This window comes from Stegostoma tigrinum, chromosome 19, assembly GCF_030684315.1.
Source record: "Stegostoma tigrinum isolate sSteTig4 chromosome 19, sSteTig4.hap1, whole genome shotgun sequence".
Taxonomy (NCBI): domain Eukaryota; kingdom Metazoa; phylum Chordata; class Chondrichthyes; order Orectolobiformes; family Stegostomatidae; genus Stegostoma; species Stegostoma tigrinum.
The window spans coordinates 26,138,887-26,158,477 of NC_081372.1; the positions used below are offsets into that span (position 1 = coordinate 26,138,887).

The 19,591-nt window shown below is 39.7% G+C and overlaps 1 protein-coding gene across 4 annotated transcripts in view; it reads left to right on the plus strand.

Moving 5' to 3' along the window:
* The window catches only part of nol4lb (nucleolar protein 4-like b), a 349,022-nt gene that overhangs the window by 315,696 nt on the left and 13,735 nt on the right, over positions 1-19,591 (plus strand). For all 4 annotated transcript variants that reach the window (XM_048549775.2, XM_059652784.1, XM_048549776.2 and 1 more), the window contains 2 exons: positions 6,912-7,031; positions 17,305-17,494. In XM_048549775.2, the coding sequence (XP_048405732.1) occupies positions 6,912-7,031; positions 17,305-17,494 (310 nt within the window). The remainder of the gene's footprint in view (positions 1-6,911; positions 7,032-17,304; positions 17,495-19,591) is intronic.

The following is a 19,591-nucleotide window of genomic DNA, read 5'->3' on the forward strand; positions in this document are numbered from 1 at the left end:
TGCATCTGCTGTTTTTGTCCTTCTCAGTGATAGCGGTCTTGGTCTGGAAGGTATTGTTGCAGCAGCCCTGGCCAGTTACTGCAGTGGCTCTTGTAGATGATACACATGCTGCCATTGCACATTGGTGAGGAAGGGAATGAAAGTTGAATGTGGTAGATGGGGTGCCAATCAAGCAGGCTTCTTTGTTCTTGGCAGTGTAGAGCTTTCTGGGTGTTATTAGATCTATCCAGGCAAGGGGAGATTATTCCTTCACATCTGGCCTGTGCCTTGTGGATGATGGGCAGGCTTTGAAAAGTTAGGAGGGTAGTTACTTGCTACAGAATTCCTATCTTCAGACTTTCGCTTGCTGCCACAGTATTTAAAAAAAATTGCTGCCCCAGTTCAGTTTCTGTCTAATGTAATCCTCAGAATGTTGGTAATATTAGTAATGGATCAGTGATGACACCTCGTAGTGACACACATATATCAAGGAAGCTAATGTTGAATCAGGTTAAGAGATTCACCAAAATTATTATAAGCAAAAGCATAGCAAGAAGAAAATAATGGCATAATAGAGTGCTAAATCCCTCGGGCCAAATGGTTTCTGCTCTGTGGTGTTTTAAGGATGTAATTAGAAACACTATAATCTTCCAAAATTCTCTTGATTCAGGAGCTATTCCTGCTGATTGGAAAATTGTCCATGCCATCCTATAATGTAAGAAACTTAGAGAGAGAAACCAGGAAGTTATGAACAAATTCACCTCAGAGATAATGGGAACTGCAGATGCTGAAGAATCTGAAATAACAAAGTGTGGAGCTGGATGAACACAGCAGGCTAGGCAGCATCTTAGGAGCACAAAACCTGACGTTTTTGGCCTAGACCCATCATCAGAAAAGGGGGATTGGGAGTAGGTTCTGAAATAAATAGGGAGAGGGGGGAGGCGGATCAAAGATGGAGAGGAGACAGACAAGTTAAAGGGGCGGGGATGGAGCTGTAGAGATGAGTAAAGGTGGGGAGGTAGGGATGGGATAGGTCAGTCCAGCGTGGGATGAGGTTAGTAGGTAGGAAATAGAGGTGCGGCTTGAGGTGGGAGGAGGGGATAGGTCAGAGGAAGAAGAGGTTAGGGAGTCGGGGATGAGCTGGGCTGGTCTTGGGATGCAGAGAGGGGAGGGGAGGGGAGATTTTGAAGCTTGTGAAATCCACATTGATACCGTTGGGTTGCAGGGTTCCCAAGCGGAATATGAGTTGCTGTTCCTCCAACCTTCGGGTGGCATCACATACCACCCCACCAACCTCCGGATACAAAGCATCATCCTCTGACACTAGCACCATTTACAGACCAACTCCCCACCAAACACGTTTTTCCATCCCCACCCTTGTCTGCCTTCCGGAGAGACCACTCCCTCTGGGACTCCCTTGTTGGCTCCACACTCCCCCCAACCCCACCACACCTGGCACCTTCCCCTGCAACCGCAGCAAGTGCTACACTTGACCCCACACCACGTCCTTCGCCCACATCCCAGGCCCCAAGATGACTTTCCACATTTAGCATATGTTCACCTGCACATCTGCCAAAGTGGTATGCTGCATCTGTTGTACCCGGTGTGGCTACCTCTACATTGGGGAAACCAAGCGGAGGCTTGGGGACCGCTTTGCAGAACACCTCCGCTCGGTTCGCAACAACAACTGCAGCTCCCAGTCGCGAACCATTTCAACTCCCCCTCCCATTCCTTAGACGACATGTCCATCCTGGGCCTCCTGCAGTGCCACAACGATGCCACCCAAAGGTTGCAGGAACAGCAACTCATATTCCGCTTGGGAACCCTGCAGCCCAATGGTATCAATGTAGATTTCACAAGCTTCAAAATCCCCCCTCCCCCCTCTGCATCCCAAGACCAGCCCAGCTCGTCACCGCCTCCCTAACCTGTTCTTTCTCTCACCTATCCCCTCCCACCTCAGGCCGCACCTCCACTTCCTTCCTACTAACTTGACCTCATTCTGCCCCCTTGACCTGTCCGTCCTCCCTGGACTGACCTATCCCCTCCCTATCGCCCCACCTATACTCACCTCTACAGGCTCCATCCCCGCCCCTTTAACTTGTCTGTCTCCTCTCCACCTATCTTCTCCTGTATCCATCTATGATTCGCCTCCCCCTCTCTCCCTACTTGTTTCAGAACCCGCTCCCCATCCCCCTTTTCTAATGAAGGGTCTAGGCCCGAAACAACAAATTCACCTTTGAAAACTGTAGAAAGCAGTAGTGAGATGACGTTCCAAGCAGAAAACTCATCAATTTGTTGAGAGATTTAAAAACAAATAGATAATTGACAAGGGAGCCAAAGGGTACCGGAAGTAGATAGGAAAGTAAAGGACACATCATATCACCTATGTCTTATCAAGTGGCAGAACAGCCTCAAGGGGTCAAATGGCCCAGCCCTGCATTATGTAGCTAGCTTTTTCGGAATTAGAAGTGGCATACTGAATTATCCTTTGACTTTGAGGCTGTGAAGAGTTTTGTGATGTTCTAAGGGTACATTAGTGTACCATATAAATGCAACTCTTTCTTCTTCTCAATAAAGGAGTTATGTAAATCAGGAAGTAGTTATTTACTAATACCAAACTTAAGCTTTAAACATATAATAATTTAGCAGGTGGAAAAGGTAGATGATGTTAAGAAGTTACCATTTATGAGGTCCTGATAAAAAGCAAATTCAAGTATGTTGGGTGAACAGGGATGGAAAAGGTGGAAGGTGGTATATGGACATCTTTTGAGGAGTAAAGTAGCAGTGCTTAGAGGACCACATTAGTACTAATATGCCAGAAGATCAAGACAAAGGACAAGTAAAAAACAAATGGTTGAGGACTAAAAGATATTGCTTTTCAAATAATAGGTTGTTTTCTATTCAATCGTTGGAGAATTAATTCTGGCTTTGAAAGCAGTATTTTTTTTTGACGACACTAAATTCTCTGAGGAATTGAGCTGTTGAAGGAAGCAAAATGATTAAGCTAAGGTTGTCAGATCCAGTTTTACCAGAGAATTAAAAAATGAAAGAATTTGCTGCGGCATTATATTTTTCTTTACCTCAGCCAGTGAAGTGCCTGTGAAATATAGTAACTGCTGCATCTAGGGCTAATCGTAACCAGTTTACAGACTCCCACCCACCCTCCTGCAAAAATTCCATCCCCTATTCCCAATTCCTCCGCCTCCGCCGCATCTGCTCCCACGATAAGACATTCCACTCCCGCACATCCCAGATGTCCAAGTTCTTTAAGGACCGCAACTTTCCCCCCACGGTGATCGAGAACGCCCTTGACCGCGTCTCCCGCATTTCCCGCGACACATCCCTCACACCCAGCCCCCGCCACAACCGCCCCAAGAGGATCCCCCTCGTTCTCACACACCACCCTACCAACCTCCGGATACAACGCATTATCCTCCGACACTTCGGCCATTTACAATCCGACCCCACCACCCAAGACATTTTTCCATCCCCACCCCTGTCTGCTTTCCGGAGAGACCACTCTCTCCGTGACTCCCTTGTTCGCTCCACACTGCCCTCCAACCCCACCACACCCGGCACCTTCCCCTACAACCGCAGGAAATGTTACACTTGTCCCCACACCTCCTCCCTCACCCCCATCCCAGGCCCCAAGATGACATTCCACATTAAGCAGAGGTTCACCTGCACATCTGCCAATGTGGTATACTGCATCCAGTGTACCCGGTGCGGCTTCCTCTACATTGGGGAAACCAAGCGGAGGCTTGGGGACCGCTTTGCAGAACACCTCCGCTCAGTTCGCAACAAACAACTGCACCTCCCAGTCGCAAACCATTTCCACTCCCCCTCCCATTCTCTTGATGACATGTCCATCATGGGCCTCCTGCACTGCCACAATGATGCCACCCGAAGGTTGCAGGAACAGCAACTCATATTCCGCCTGGGAACCCTGCAGCCATATGGTATCAATGTGGACTTCACCAGTTTCAAAATCTCCCCTTCCCCTACTGCATCCCTAAACCAGCCCAGTTCATCCCCTCCCCCCACTGCACCACACAACCAGCCCAGCTCTTCCCCCCCACCCACTGCATCCCAAAACCAGTCCAACCTGTCTCTGCCTCCCTAACCGGTTCTTCCTCTCACCCATCCCTTCCTCCCACCCCAAGCCGCACCCCCAGCTACCTACTAACCTCATCCCACCTCCTTGACCTGTCCGTCTTCCCTGGACTGACCTATCCCCTCCCTACCTCCCCACCTATACTCTCTCCACCTATCTTCTTTTCTCTCCATCTTCGGTCCGCCTCCCCCTCTCTCCCTATTTATTCCAGAACCCTCACCCCATCCCCCTCTCTGATGAAGGGTCTAGGCCCGAAACGTCAGCTTTTGTGCTCCTGAGATGCTGCTTGGCCTGCTGTGTTCATCCAGCCTCACATTTTATTATCTACAGACAACAGTGGCCCATTTTTAAGCTTTTTTGTTGTTGTTGTTGAGGGATAACTCTACAGTTGTTCTTAAAATAGTGCCATCGCATCTTCCTGCATCTACCACGGAAATCCAAACGTACTTCAGTTTCACATTTCATTCAAAAGCCAGCACCTCTGCTGATGTGGCATTCTGTCAAAACTGTAAAGAGTGTTAGCCTAGATTATGCATTAATATCTTAGAATATGGTTTAAATTCACAATCTCCTGACTCAAAGATGACAGTGGTACCACTGAGCCAAGGCACCTGTGCTTGAGTGAGAGTTTAATTTGAGACCAAGGAAAATAGATGCATCCAGTTGTTGGTTAAAACAGGGGCTTAGGAGTGACTTACTTGTATTGGCTTAGAATTGGTTCAGTATCTGTTAAGAAAAACAAGAGCAAATATCTTAAAAATAAAACATAAGGATCTTGTATTTGAAAAGAAATATGGCTTGTAATATTGACTGTACAGTCTTGCAGGATTATTTACAACTTACAATTACTTGTTTCTGTCTGCATATAATGTATAGCATTCTCTTGTTGAGTGAATAAGTGCAACAACACCACCGTGTATTTATGTAGCATCTTTAATGTATGAAACCATCCTAAAGATCCTCACAGGGTATAATTAAATAAAATTTGATTCTGAGTCAAATAACAAAATATTAGGGAAGATGTCCAAAAGTTTAGTCAAAAAATTAGGATTTAAAGGAGGAAAGACAATAACAAGTGGAGAGGCTTGAACTTAAGGTCCAGGCAGCTGAAGGCACAGTCACCAATAATGGAGTGATTAAATTTGGGGATGCTTAAAAAAACAGAATTGGAGGGCTACTGATGTCCTTAACAGTTTTGAGCCTGGAGGAAGTAATAAAGGAAAGTGCGAGGCATTTGAGGAATGTAAAAATAAAGATGAGTACTGTAATATAAAGGTGAGGCATTGTTTTGCCAGTGTCCAGTCCAATTTAACAGTGAATGGGATCTGTTATGAGTGAGGATATCAGGAATTGGTTTTTTTCTCATGTTTACGGAGCTTAGAACATGGCGCATTCATACTGACTTGCACTTCAGTTTTCTTTGCTTTTTGTGAAATAGAATCTTCTGTTTGATCTATGCTGGACTCCTAATCCTCAAAAACAATCTAATCAAAAGCACAAATTTTGTAGCTGATAATTTATTGATGGGATTCCCCATATTAGAATATTGTAGTACAGCATATGTGTATATTTACCTACCACTGTCTTTTTTTTCCCCCATAATCATCATGCTTAAAAAACTCATCTTATCACTACTTCCTTGTTTACCTCCTCTTTTGTTCAGCATTTTTCAGAGAAATCTTGTTGATCTCCTATGGTTGAGGAAATTATTTCCTCTGGTAGGTCAGTCAAGAAAGTGGAGAAAATCAGCCATAATAATTGAATGATAGAGTAGGCTTGAGTAGAGTCATATGGCCTATGTGCTTGCTCTTATTTCTTGTTTCCTGAGTAAGAACAATGGAACACAAGGTTTGTCCATTTAGAAAATGATCAGGAAAAAAGAGATTTCTTTTGGATTCTTGATTAGTGAAGAAGCATAGTCAGCGGTTTTGTATACCCCAGAGTGCTCTGTTGAGACATAATTCAAGAAACTATCTGTATTGACAAATGTAGCAATAAATCAAGGAAAAAAAATGTACCTGGAAATTACTATGAGAGACCTAAAAAGATTTAATATTCTCACAGAAAATTCCTCTTTCCAGTCTATGAACAGTAACAGTGTTAATAAATTTTAAAAGTTGTATATTTATCTGTTAAAATAACAGAGAAGGGGATCTGATTCATATGTATTAAGCAGACTCCAGTTTTTTTTTTCCCCAGTTGATGCTGAGTTGATACAGTTGTCCTGTACCTTTCATGATAAATGGCATGACTCACGAAGATCATTTGTACAGTGATTTTACATCATCAAACTAATCCAGATCTGCTCAATAGCCTGTTGCAAACACATTCTGAGGTCACAGTTTTTGAAAGTTTGTCATTATTGACATTGGCAAGCAAGTCTTGACAAATACCTTATTTGACAATTTGGCCCCACATCAGTACCTTTTCCTCTCCCATACTGCAATAGATAATCTGGATTCTACTACAAGCAGAAATGTTTCAGAGAACATTTTAGTTTAGATATGAATGTAATAAACTGCATTTCATTTCCAAGATCACAAGTTGGTTCCTATGTAGTTAGGAACCTTGTTTTACTTACTGAAAGCAAGCAAATGACTCCTGAGGAAAGTGCATGTGAGATCTGTTTATGCTATTCAGCGATTAACAGGATTCCTTTATTGGCCTGACTAAAGGAGCCATTTATCTTGAATACAGAGAGTATCTTTCACAAACAGCACTCGTGATTGAATGGGTCGGTTTTTGCATTCCATAGTCATTTAGCCTTGAGTGATTTGATATACAATATTCAACTTGTCTATCCTTTTCTTCTCTTTAGTCACGACCCACCCCTCCTCATTTGACCTCCGCTATGGCAGAAAATATTTTGGCTGCTGCATGTGAGAGCGAAAGCAGGAAAGCAGCAAAACGGATGCGACTGGAAGCATATCAGCTGCAGGTACTGTTGATACTTAGCTGCTTGGGAGGGTTGCACTACAAGGCAGAACAGTTGTACTTCAGTTGTATCAAACCTAGGTAAACTATCCATTCACTTCAAGAAAGATATGTTGGCCTTGGCGCGCACACAGTGCTCATTCACCAGAAACGTACCAGGGTAGAGAGGGCTAAGTTATGAGGACAGGTTGCATAAATGTAGGTTATGTTACTTTGAGTATAGGAGATTGAGATGTTTAAAAATAGTAAAGGATTTGATGGAGGGAACTAAGAAAGTGGAGAAGATCAGCCATAATAACATGATGGAATAGGATTGAGAAGTTGTACGGCCTATACTCCTGCATTGTTTTAATGTTCTGAGTGAGGACAATGGAACACAGTTTAAAATTAACCGTAGGCCACTCAGAAACAAAATCAGAAAGCATGTTTTCACAAAAGGATAGTAGAAATTTAGAACTCAGATCTCCAAATGGTTGTGAATTCTTGAGCAACTGATGCTTTCAAAATTGAAATTAATAGTTCTGTTATTTACTAAGGGCATCAGGAAAATGGAACAAAGGCAGGTAAATAGCCATGATCTATTTGAGTGACAGCAGTCTTGCGGTTCTGCTGCTCTTCATTTATTGTCATTCCAAATGATGTAGCAATTACAGTCCTTTATGAGACATCTTGCTCTCAATTCCAATTATTCTGGGCTGTTCTTATTGAAAGTCTTCCTGAATTAAAAATATTTTCGTACTGTGATTTACACTTTGTTGCAACAGAGCCAATTACAGATGATCATTTTGATGTACGAACCCTATCACAGAATCGACATATGTCAAAATGCAGTTGTGCAAATTTGCTGAAATTCTTAAGAGAACAAATAAAGAAAGATTGTGAGCTGATTAAAAATAAACATAATGATGGAGCAAACCCAGTTGGCCAAATTGCCTAATTCTGTTCCTGTATCTTATGGCCTATAAACTCAGGAGCAAAAGGAAAGTTGAAAGGAACCTTTTCAAACACAGAACATGGAATTCATTATGATATTAAGGGTAAAATTACATTATTTAAAAGCAAATTTAGTATTCTTCAAAGTATTTTACAAGGAAGAATATATAAGGATTTACAGAAATGACAGAGATATGGGGTCAAATTAATTTGCTCCGGTAGAATACAGTCCCCATAATGGGCCAAATACCCTCTTCTATAATGTCAGTGATTCAATGCATTTTTATATATTTACAGTTTGTAAAAATACTTTAACCCTGCTTGATTTAATTCAAAGAGAACCAGAGATACTTAGATCACAGGATTCACAGCAATGTTGTGTCTAAATAGTGATCCATGAATTGTTTTAAATGAGAAAAACCCTTTAGCAATTTCAGTCTCAGTCTTCCAAAATATCAACTGAACTGCCATCTCATTACTGAATCCAGCTGATTCTTAAACGAGATAAGAGTTTTACTCCTAATTATTCATCCTGACAACCTATTACAAACTCTACAAAGAACTACAGCTTAACGTCCATTCTGAATTTGTCGCTATCAGTTGGGATTTATGTCGTGTTCTTTGTCCTGTAGTTTGTGTTGAAAAATATTGTTTGATAGTAACTTTTTGCTGCCTTATTAAATGTATTCTTTTTGGAAACTGCACAGTGTTAGTCAAGAAAAATATTGAGTTGATCTGAAAAATTGATAAAGGGCCATCTAAGCATCTTTCATGTACTGGAATGAAAATATATCAAGTGGTGAAGGCTTCAGATTTGTAGTTCAGCATGTTGTTTCTCATAGCTTTTCCCTCAGAAACTGGTAATCAGCATAATTGATATCCTTACATTATCTCCAAGGCCTCCATAATCCTCTTATGTTCCAAAACTGTACACGTACTAGTGGAACAGTTATAGCAGAGGACTGTCCTGCTTCATTGTGATATCTAGGGGATTGAAAGCAACTAATTTGATGATATAAACCCACATCCTATTTGCAGTTTTATTTCTTACTGCGCTCCTCAGAAAGGGTGAATGCAAGCCAAATGAACACATCTTGAAGTTTTTTAATTTTTCCATGGCAAATTATCTTTGACCCTTCTATTTTTAGCTCAAACACACAATGCCTTGCATTTGTTTGTTTTCAATTGCACTTTCTACAAATCAGACAGGTCCAAATCCCATTGAGCAATCCTTGTAACATCTCGTCTGTGATCTTCCAATTCCTCAGTTCCCTAACTGGTGTCATCCGTACATTTAACCTCCTTGCATTAAGACCATTTTTCCCGACCCGCTACCGGTCTGCTGTTACAACTGGAATCATGATCATTTCAATGCTCCATCCACAATCTATGTTGCTGGTCAAAGATAAGGAATTGAAAATCACTGGATGACAGGACAATTTAAAAATGAAATGCTTTTTATTTTACAAAACAATAAAGCCTGGAGGAAGGGGCTCTGAAATCGAGGAGTTCACCGAGCTAAAAGCCTGTTACTGATAAGTAATTCCAAATAAGTTGCTCATAAAAAATATACAAATTATTGAGGTACATTGTCGAAATATTTGACATCAATTAATATGTTTCATATAACTCACTTGCTATCCTTTATAATATTTTTTTAAATGCCATCAACTGATTTTTTCATATTGTGCTATGATCTGCAATTTAATAGATTGATGATGTGGTTGTGGTAATGGTGACCATACAACAATCATTGATTGTTGTAAAGACACATTACTTCCACTAATGTCTTGTAGGGAAAGGAAATCTATGATCCTTACCTAGGGTCTGGCCTAAATGTGACCTCAGGCCGGAAGCAATGTGGTTGACTCTTAATTTCCTATGAAATGGCCTACCAAGCCACTTTATAAATGGCAGTTAAAGATGGACAATAAATCCTGGCCACATCCTACTAAAAACTAGAAAGAAAAGCAGAAAGCCGTTAAGTGCAAGTCTGTGATCAATGTTACCCCTAAGATGTAAGCCTGACACCAGCCTTGTAAGACACCTGGACCTTCAAATGTACCAGGTACATGAGAGTAGCCCTCGAAAGCGCAATATGTGTGTAGTAATGACACCCTGCACCTGGAGAAAGCCAGCTATGTTCTACCCAGGCTGCAACTTTGACACCTACTACCTTTCACCCTATTCCTTCTGTGTCCACCGTCACCTTTTGAGGAGGGTATTCACGGCAATCTCCATCTGACCAGTGACAGGTCTCAAGGTTCTCAGGCGAAATGACCTGCATTGGGAACACCAGAGGTGAAAGAGGCTGCTGGGTATCAGAACAGTCACTGGTGGCTTACCCTACAGATAAGGCTGATTTCAGAACAATAGGTATTCGGAACATTCAGTTTATACTAATTGGCAGAAAAGTCAGGGGAAATGAGGAGAGTTCCATTTCCATTCAGGCAACTGAACTAACAATTTGTCCCAAAGATTTTTACAGTGACGGTGGTCGGAAGAAATTATAAGTCTGTACATAAATCAGGGAATTATTTTGAGGTTTTACACAGTCTGAGATAACAGCTATTCTGGATTAGAGACAAAAATTGTTAAAAATTAAAGTCTGCAAACAGAAACTGACTTCCAAATAATGACTCTGGTCTCAAACTTCGAACCACATACATAGGTAAGATCACTGACTGAGTTCCATGCACTTGTCAAAATTCTGTCCCAATTGTGCTGTTTGTAGAAACCCCAACTGGACAAACATAAGCATACTCCCACTCACTATCAAGGGATATGCATGAGACAGATCCTAGGCCTTCATCAGAATTCCATCCGTTTTTCCCTCAATGAACCACCAGCTAAGAATTGGCATGACTTTGAATAATGACCTAGGAATATTCCCAAAATTTTCCAAGTATAGGCAATTGATTGTAGAACAGATTGATTAGCCTTCAAATAATGTCTTTTTGTTTCGCTGGGAGCTGAAGCAGAGTCCCTGAGGTCAGAGCTGCATTTTACAAACCCAAGACCCCTGCTGGCAGCAATCTCAGTGATTCGATCACTACCGCCACTTACCTTCCATCTGCTCCTCTTTTACCTCCCAAGTTTAATGTCCATAAATTCACAAATATGGGAGAGAAACAAACTGTAATTGAAGAAGTCCCTCGTAGATTCTGCCTATCTGACATACAGGGATGACCTTGCTCTGATTGCCACTACCCCCTCATCCCTCCATGACCAATGTGCCCATGTCATGGATACCCCCTGAAGGCATGGGCTCTGGTGATTAATACAATGTGCACACCCTCTCTGGAATCCTGGCTCCTGCATGACCCTCCAATTATATTAGCTCAGGACCCAAACCAAATTTCCATATTATATTATCTGAAGTCCCAGAACCAATTCTCAAATTATTACCTCGGGCCCTGGGCTTAACTCTAGTGCTGATGTTATGGGCCAAATGGCCTTTTTCTGCTCCCTAACACTTCTGTGAGATTATATCAACCCCTCAACCTGATTTTCCTGGCTCATTAGCAAAGGTCCAGGATATAACTGTCAAGCTATATTACTTGTTTTGAGTCAGTGAACTCTTGAAGCTGTATCCAGCAATGTAAAGCAGTAATTCAATGGCACAGTTATGTATTTCAGTGATTATTCCATAACCTGCTGCCAGATTTTGCGAATTCACAAACATCATCACAAATGTAAAACATGTCTCTGTAACTGGATTAATTATATGCATAGTGCACAGGCCACATTTGCTTGTCTATGACATGACAATTAGTCAATTGTTTAATTTTCTGTTGATTACACTTTGTAATCAGTGATTCTTTATGGTGGGTGAATCAGCATTGCCTCACTTAAATGTACTGAAGAGCTGTAGAAATGTTCACTCAAGTACTGGCCTATTGTACCAACTCTTAGAAATGCAGAAACATTTAAATTATCTATTTCACTAATGTATCCAGATTTTGTATTCACAATTGTCCATGTTGAATGTTTTTATAAGGAGAATGAGTCACTGAATTGCAAGTTGTTTATGATTGCTTTCTAAAAATAGTTTCACTTCGTTGGTTTTTTAAAAAAAGCCTGGACACTGTTTTGTTGTCATTAAGATAATAATCTCTATTGTTCTTAATTATTTCTTAGCCTTCAAATCTCATCAATTTTCTACACAATTTCTCTTAGATTTTCTGTTCGATCCCCAGGATTTAATGGTCTGTACCTCTAATGTTGTAAATTATATAGCTGGAAAGATAGGGGATACACTAGGGATATGATTGTGCAAATTTCCCTGCATTTAAAAAAATGGTTAGAAGTTGGCAGATGTAACACTGTTTTCACTGTTAGCCTGGCACTATTTATCAGGAAAATGCTAGAATCCATTATCATCTATGCATTGAGAAATGCATAGTGTTTGTGTACCTAGTTAATTTTGTTCTGCTGGTCAGAATGATTCTTCAGCATGGACTGATGCTTTCCCATCAACAGGCAGCCATTGTATCACTTGATGCAGTTCAGTGATGTTGCACAAGGCAGTTTATTTCTTCAAATGGACCTGAAGTTAAAATATTATAAACACATGGAATGTGCTTTCATATGCTATCATATAAAACAGCTACAGCTATACATTTCCAGGTCATACAACTGTGCATCACCTCTTAACTGTTTTACTGTTTCTTATACAACATGGAACAGTACAGCACAGTACAGGGCCTTCGGCCCACGATGTTGTGCCGAACTTTTACCCTAAAGTCTATCTAACCTCCACCGAATACAATCTTTGTCACTGCCATGTTGTGAATCATGCAAGTGCATTGGAATTAATTTATCAACAACGTCAATTTATATTTAAATAGAACAATTTATATTTAAATAGTTCTATTATGTAATGTAAAATGTAAATATCTCGAGGTGCTTCACAGGAGTATTATTAAACACAGCGTGACATTGAACTATGGAAGGAGATATGTCAGATGACCAAAAGGAAGAAAGTGTGGTGCAGACATAAGTACGGAGGGTATTCCATAGCTTGGGGGTCTGGGCAACTGAAGGCATGGTCATCAATGGTATAGCAGTAATTACTGAGGATGCATTAGAGGAGGACAGATATTTTCAAGGATTATGGGACCAGAGGAAACTGTAGAGATGGGAATAGGGCCTGGAAGGATAAAGCTTTTAACATCATGATATTGACTGATTGAGAGACAGTGGAATTCAGCAAGCAAAGGGGTGATTATGTGCAGTAAATTGCATGTTTCTATGCCTCAGCTAAGACATAGAAAGCAGAGTTTGGTTATGTCAAGTTTACGGACGAGCCAGGAATACATTGGATTAGTTTACCTTAATGGTAATTAAATATATATTTCAGCTGCAGGGAAACAAACTCGACAAAAGTCAAGTGATGTTACAGAGGAGGAAACATTCAGTCTTGGTCGTAGCACAAATATAAATTTGGAAATTCATTTGGGGTTCAGATGTGACACCAAGATTACAAACACACCAACTTAATTCCAGATTGTTGCCAAGGAGAATGTTGGAGTTGGTAGCTAGGGAACAGAGTTGGGAGTGGGAATTGAAAATAATTACTCCAATCATTTGGCATGAATTGGATTGTACTGCAGGAGATTAGCACAACAACAGCTCCAATGTCTCATCCTCACCAAACATTATCGATTGGCAAGACAAGTCAAGCTGAATGGTGAGAACTTGTAGAGGGGTAGGGTTTGGCATCATGACATCAATGAGAAAACTAATGCTGTATCTTCAGGTGATGTTAACAGTTGGGAGCTTGTAGTTGAGTAGTATGCAGTGGCTAAAGATGGATCCTCAGGGGTGACAACAGCTGTTACAGTGTGGGAATAGGCAGAGAAGCACAGCAATTGTATCTGCAGCTATGACGAGATCAATATGAATCGTGAAAGTTGTTACCCAGCTGGAAACAGCAGAGACACATTGAGGGAGAATGCGTAATTCACCTTATCAAAGGCAGGTTCAAGAGAATAAGGATGGAAAGCTTACCCTTTTCAAGCCACTTAAGATGCATCCTCCCGATCAGTTTGTTTTTCCTTTCTAATCTCAGAAAAGATTGCACTGATGTAATTGTAATGTAAAATGTGTGATTTATATATATTTTAATATTTATTTTAGAGTTTGGATTTTGAATTTTGAATTTCTGGCTTGTTATCATTAAAGCCAGATCTGCAGCACTGTATTCTAGTGAAAAATCACCTTTCTGAATTAAAAAAAAACAAAAATACGATTGATCAAACTTGATTTCAGTCTGGAATCTGACTTGTCCAATAATAACATCAGCTCAAATCATAACAATAACTGCTTGCCACTTCTTTATATCCAAGTTTCAGTATTAATTGATTTGAAGTAAAATGTTTGCTGTATACAAAAACACAAATTGCTGAGATTTTCCAGCAATTTCTGTTTTTGTTTCAGATTTCCAGCATCCACAGTTCCTTTGGTTTTTTTATCTGCATATACATGCAAGCTGTGCACAAGAAGATGTCACAAACTGCAAATGGATGAATAACCAGCTAATCTGTCAACAAGGTGAGCACAAATGATCTAAAATGAGAAAATGTCCCTGCTTTTCAAACATTTCTACAGGATTACTGTCAGAAAGACAGTGATGTGCTTAATTTAATACCTTACCCAAAAGACAACATTGCCAACAAGAGAATACTTATTTATCATTTCTTAAGTATTGAAGTCTTAGAACAGGACTTGACTCTACACCTTTCTCATGCGTTGGCAAGGGTTCTATCAGCTGAACCAAACTGATAAACAATTCAGCGTAAAACTTCTGTCCCACAAATGTAAAATGTTTGTGACTTTGAAAGTGGGGAAATATTTTGCAGTGCTATATATGTTTCATTCTGCTTAATGATTACTGAGCTTTCTTGCACAGACAAGTACTTGGAATAGTTCATGTATTGACAAATGCTGTATCAGATTGCTTGAGTTTAGGAGGCTCAGAATTGAAATAAGTGAACAGGGAATCGCAACCACTATACAATGTAACTGTTTCTAGCAGTGATTCTATTTTGTGTATAATTTAGAGAAGCTTTTTGTCTAATTTTATGTGCTAACTTATAGCCAATTCATTGGTGTTATGGTTGTGGAGAGTATATTACACGAATCTTTATTCCCAGCAGAACTAACTCTAGCGAGTTTTGAGAAGATTTGTAGCTCAGGTTGAGGTTCTGGATGTAAGTAAGTAGGATCTAATCCTAGGACAAGCCAAACAGAGACACGCACGAGAATTCCTAGAAGCATGGCATACCAACCGGAACCCCATCAACAAACACATTGATTTGGAGCCCATCTACCACCCTCTGAGGAAAAGAACAGGAAATGACATCACCAACGCAAGGAAACCTTAACACATGAATAGAAAGCGGGACATAACACCAGCACTTCACCAGAGGCTCACTGATGATGTTACCTAGAATGGTGACGAAACATCTGAAAACGAACCTTCCAGCTCAGCGAGCAAACTTACATCCAGACCTAACTGTACCATGAAGAATGAGATCTAACCCAAGCAGGCAGTCAAATTTATTTCTCAACCCTCTGTATTTACGAGTTATATTAGTATTGTACCTCCCTGTTTTCTAAAGTAATTTTCTGAATTATTTTCTTGCAAGCATTCATTTTTAAAGTTCCATGTCCACCATCTCAGTAGATGATTACATCGATCCCAAGTAGCTCTGTATCATTTTGGAGCTCATTCTGCAACAGGCAATGACTTTCACATCTCCATGATGTTCCAGGCACCTTAGGGCCAAAAAAGAATTATGATGTGCAAGTCCAGTGATACAGCCAAAATGACAGCCCATTTGTAGGTAGAAAAATCTTGCAAATATGCAATAGCAGGAGATGCTTAAAGCCCTCATAGGTTCTACAAAGTATAGTTGATAACAACACAATTGATCATTTTAGTTAGGAAATCAATAGATCTTTGGTAGCCAAGGGCACAAGCTATGGAACAAAGACTAGTGAATGTAATTGGAATAGACCAGGAAATCAACCATGAGGGTCTAAAGGTCTCCTTTTTGATACAGATGTTAATGTGGGAATTATACTCTGGTTAATGTCTGTTTTAAAATAAAAAAGAGAGGGATTTTATAAAGATAAGTTAATTTGCAGTGTCTGTAATTTCTAGGCTTTAGTGGTTTGACAGTACCTGGGCCATGTGTGGGGCCTCATCAAATAGAATTTATACGTTTTCCAAAGAGCACATATGGAAATCAGTGAGCTGAAGCACTTAACAGACACCACTATTTAGCCTTTCACATACTGTACACTTGCTCAACAAAAGAATAGTGCTAATAGAAACTAATGGTGAGAAACAACATACACAGAGAACACTATATGTGCTAATGTGCCTGACAGATAGAATCTTTAACTGAACTTTCACACAATGATGAAGGTGGAATCCTTATTGCCTATTGCATCATTACGTGACAAAGTCTGTACTGGTGTGTAGGCTAGCCTGGGAACTCTTATGCTGTCATAAGCAACATGATCACTTTCAAAACATGATGGAATCAAAGCAGGGTATTAAAAGCCACAATGAATTTACTTTAGAATGACCAATACAGCTACTCTTTGCTAAATAAATTTTCCCTATAATTGGGCTATATTATGATTTTTTTGAACTCCAAGTGCAGAGATATTAATTCATGGAGATATTAGAGGAGATTTTATGATTGGTATCAATGAAATGCGACATTTAGTTCAACATAGTAAGTAACATACTTTAATAGTGTGTATATGAAAAGGGAGCTGTTATGTGGAGGCCTATATAGATTTCACCAATTTGTCAGTTTTTTTGAGTGAGATTGATTGTTTTTATTAGTAAGAAGGGAGGTTGGTGAATTTTCACATTGCGTGTTCCTGCTACCTTTTATATTTGAATGTTTATCTCAAGTATTTCATTTTGCTGTAACCTCATTGCGTTAATGAATAGCTTCTGCTAAGGTGGGCCTGAAAACTGTAGTTCAGTAGTCAGTGATGCAGCAATCTTCTTTATTTAACTAATTGAAACGTCTGATATAGTTTATGTTGACATTGGTACTTAATGTTTAACTGCAGAGCATTAGTTTCAGACATAAAAGCTAGGGCCTGATCACTTTTTTGATTAATGTGGGGGCAGTCGCACAAATAATAGCTTACTAAATAGAAAACTAAAATGTAGATTTAAAGGAAATATGAAATAATGAAAGCCCTTTTAGGCTGCATATTACTAGTAGTCTAGAAATGCAGATTTTCTCTTTTGTAAAATCTACATACAGTCCAAGATTTATTAATGGTATTTTGCTGTTCCCTTGCTTTAGGATGAACCTATTGCACTAGATAAACACACTCAACAAACCAGGGAGACTGTTCAGCTTGCCCACAACACTTATTCACTGCCTGCTGCTTCCTATTCACAAGATCAGATGTATATCAATGGCGGACTGAACTACAGTTACCGTGGTTACGGAGGAATAGGAGGTGGACTGCAAACTGGCACCCTTAGCAATGGTATGGAAATTTTAACAGCTGATTGTCATTGACTGGTTTTAGTTATCCGTTGCTGCTCTTAAAATTATGCAATCCCATGTAAAGCAAAAGTCTTTTCATCTGCGTTATATATTTTTTAAGAAGAAATAAAACTGGATGTTTTAAGTTGATTTTATATTTCCTTAAAGATAAACAGATCGATTATAAATGTTTTTATAGATCTATATCTGCTATTTCATTGCAGGTTTAATTAGGTTGTAATAAAATTGAATTATTGTCGAATAACCCATAATTTGGATGAACACATTTAGAACAAGCATCCAGTACTTATATTATGAATCATTTTCCAGAATATGAAAATAAGCTTTCTATCACTGATTTTTCTGTGCTTTCTTTGAGTTGGAGCACTAAAGACTGTTGTAGCATTTACCTATCAATCTGGTTTGTAACAGCCTCCCTGAACCAACATTTTGATGCATTGTTGTCTGGAAAATAATACAGACTATTAATAGAGACAGTGAAGACCAAGCGTTCTGACCAAAGGACATGAATGGGAAACGGTCTCTGAGCTGATCCAAATCCTTTGGCAACAACTTTCTGCCGATGTGCATTCTGCCATTCTTAATCACAGAAAAATACCACTAATTTTACAACACTCCTATCTTGCAGAGTGGAGTTCTGTCATGTTCTGAATCACCACATAGATGATGACAACTTTATTGAATCATCCACTAATTTAGTAATTTCTTCACAAGTTTAATCAAATTAGTAACAAACTTCTTGTGAAAAATCATCTCTTTGATATGATTTTATTTCCTAAAGAGATTTGGATTGGCAAAATTTCAAGATGTCAATGCATCATGAAATGTAGACATTTATGGTACTGAGAGGAGGGATTCTTTTGATTTGGTTCCATATAATTGGTGCCTGAGGGGGTAGAAGTCCTTACGACTGGAGGTTTTCATGGAGCTAATCTATATGAGCTTGTGAAATTTAAGGTGCAATCAGTTGTTCCCTGAATCTTGGGATTGTGTAGCAATTATGTAAAAATGTGTGACACTGTCTCACCACTGCCTTACTGTCATTCTGAATGTGATGGGGATTCCCTTGCACTTTTGTAAATTGCATCATCACTAAATAAATATACATTGTAATGCTGCCGTGGGTGCCTAAAATTAGCTTATGAGATAATGGTTATCATTGCAGCCACAGAATAGTGAGGTGGATGAGTTTGCCTGAAAATGCTCTCATGACATATGTAACAAAGCTTCTCTGTTGATTCTTTGGTGAAGTGCATTTCTTGTTCACTCATCTCCAAGGTTTGGTCTTCCTGTGATAGGTACTGCCTGCATATTCCATTCAGGGGCAATATCAGTTGTAGTGCACACTCCTGAAATGCTTCCTAACTGATCTGTGCTTTCTTGCAAGCTGTTTTACCTCCTCCTTCAAGATAACAGTTTACAAGGTATGCCTTTAGGTTATCCTCTACTTGTTGTTGGCTGTCTTAGGTGGTGTGGAGGGGTTGGGGCATTCTGTTAGTATGAGAAAGCAGCATCTTCCCAATTTTACTACAACGATGGTTTATTAACTCCTGGTAATAAACCAAAAAAGTAAGAAAATTTACCCTTTTTGGCTTCATTTTACTGAACATTAGCCCTAAATCTAAATATTTTCCTTTCAAGAGACAAGTAAAAGTTGTGGTTTAATGCCCAAGAGTGCTGTGTGATCCAAGTAACATATTTGGAGAGGATCCAAAAGGAGTGAAGAGGGAAAGGAAAATCATAAGACTTGTCATTCGGGATAATACAGCCCATAGGAAATTGATTCATCGTATCATGAAACGTAAGAAAAAAAATGTTGGTGGGGAACATGCTACAATAACTAAGTTGTAAATAAGCTTTGGAGGTACAAAATATTTCAGATTTTTGAAGAAAAAATACCCAGCTAATTTAAAACTTAATTCAAATTGCTACCTGAAATGTAATTTTTCCATACCCAAAGCTGGCACTACAGCTGCCACCTCATTTATTTAAATGTAGTGTTCTTCATGCGCAGTCTTTAAGAATTTTTTTTTCCAAAGGTGGAAGCTGAGCAAGGGTTTATAATAAGTGACATCAT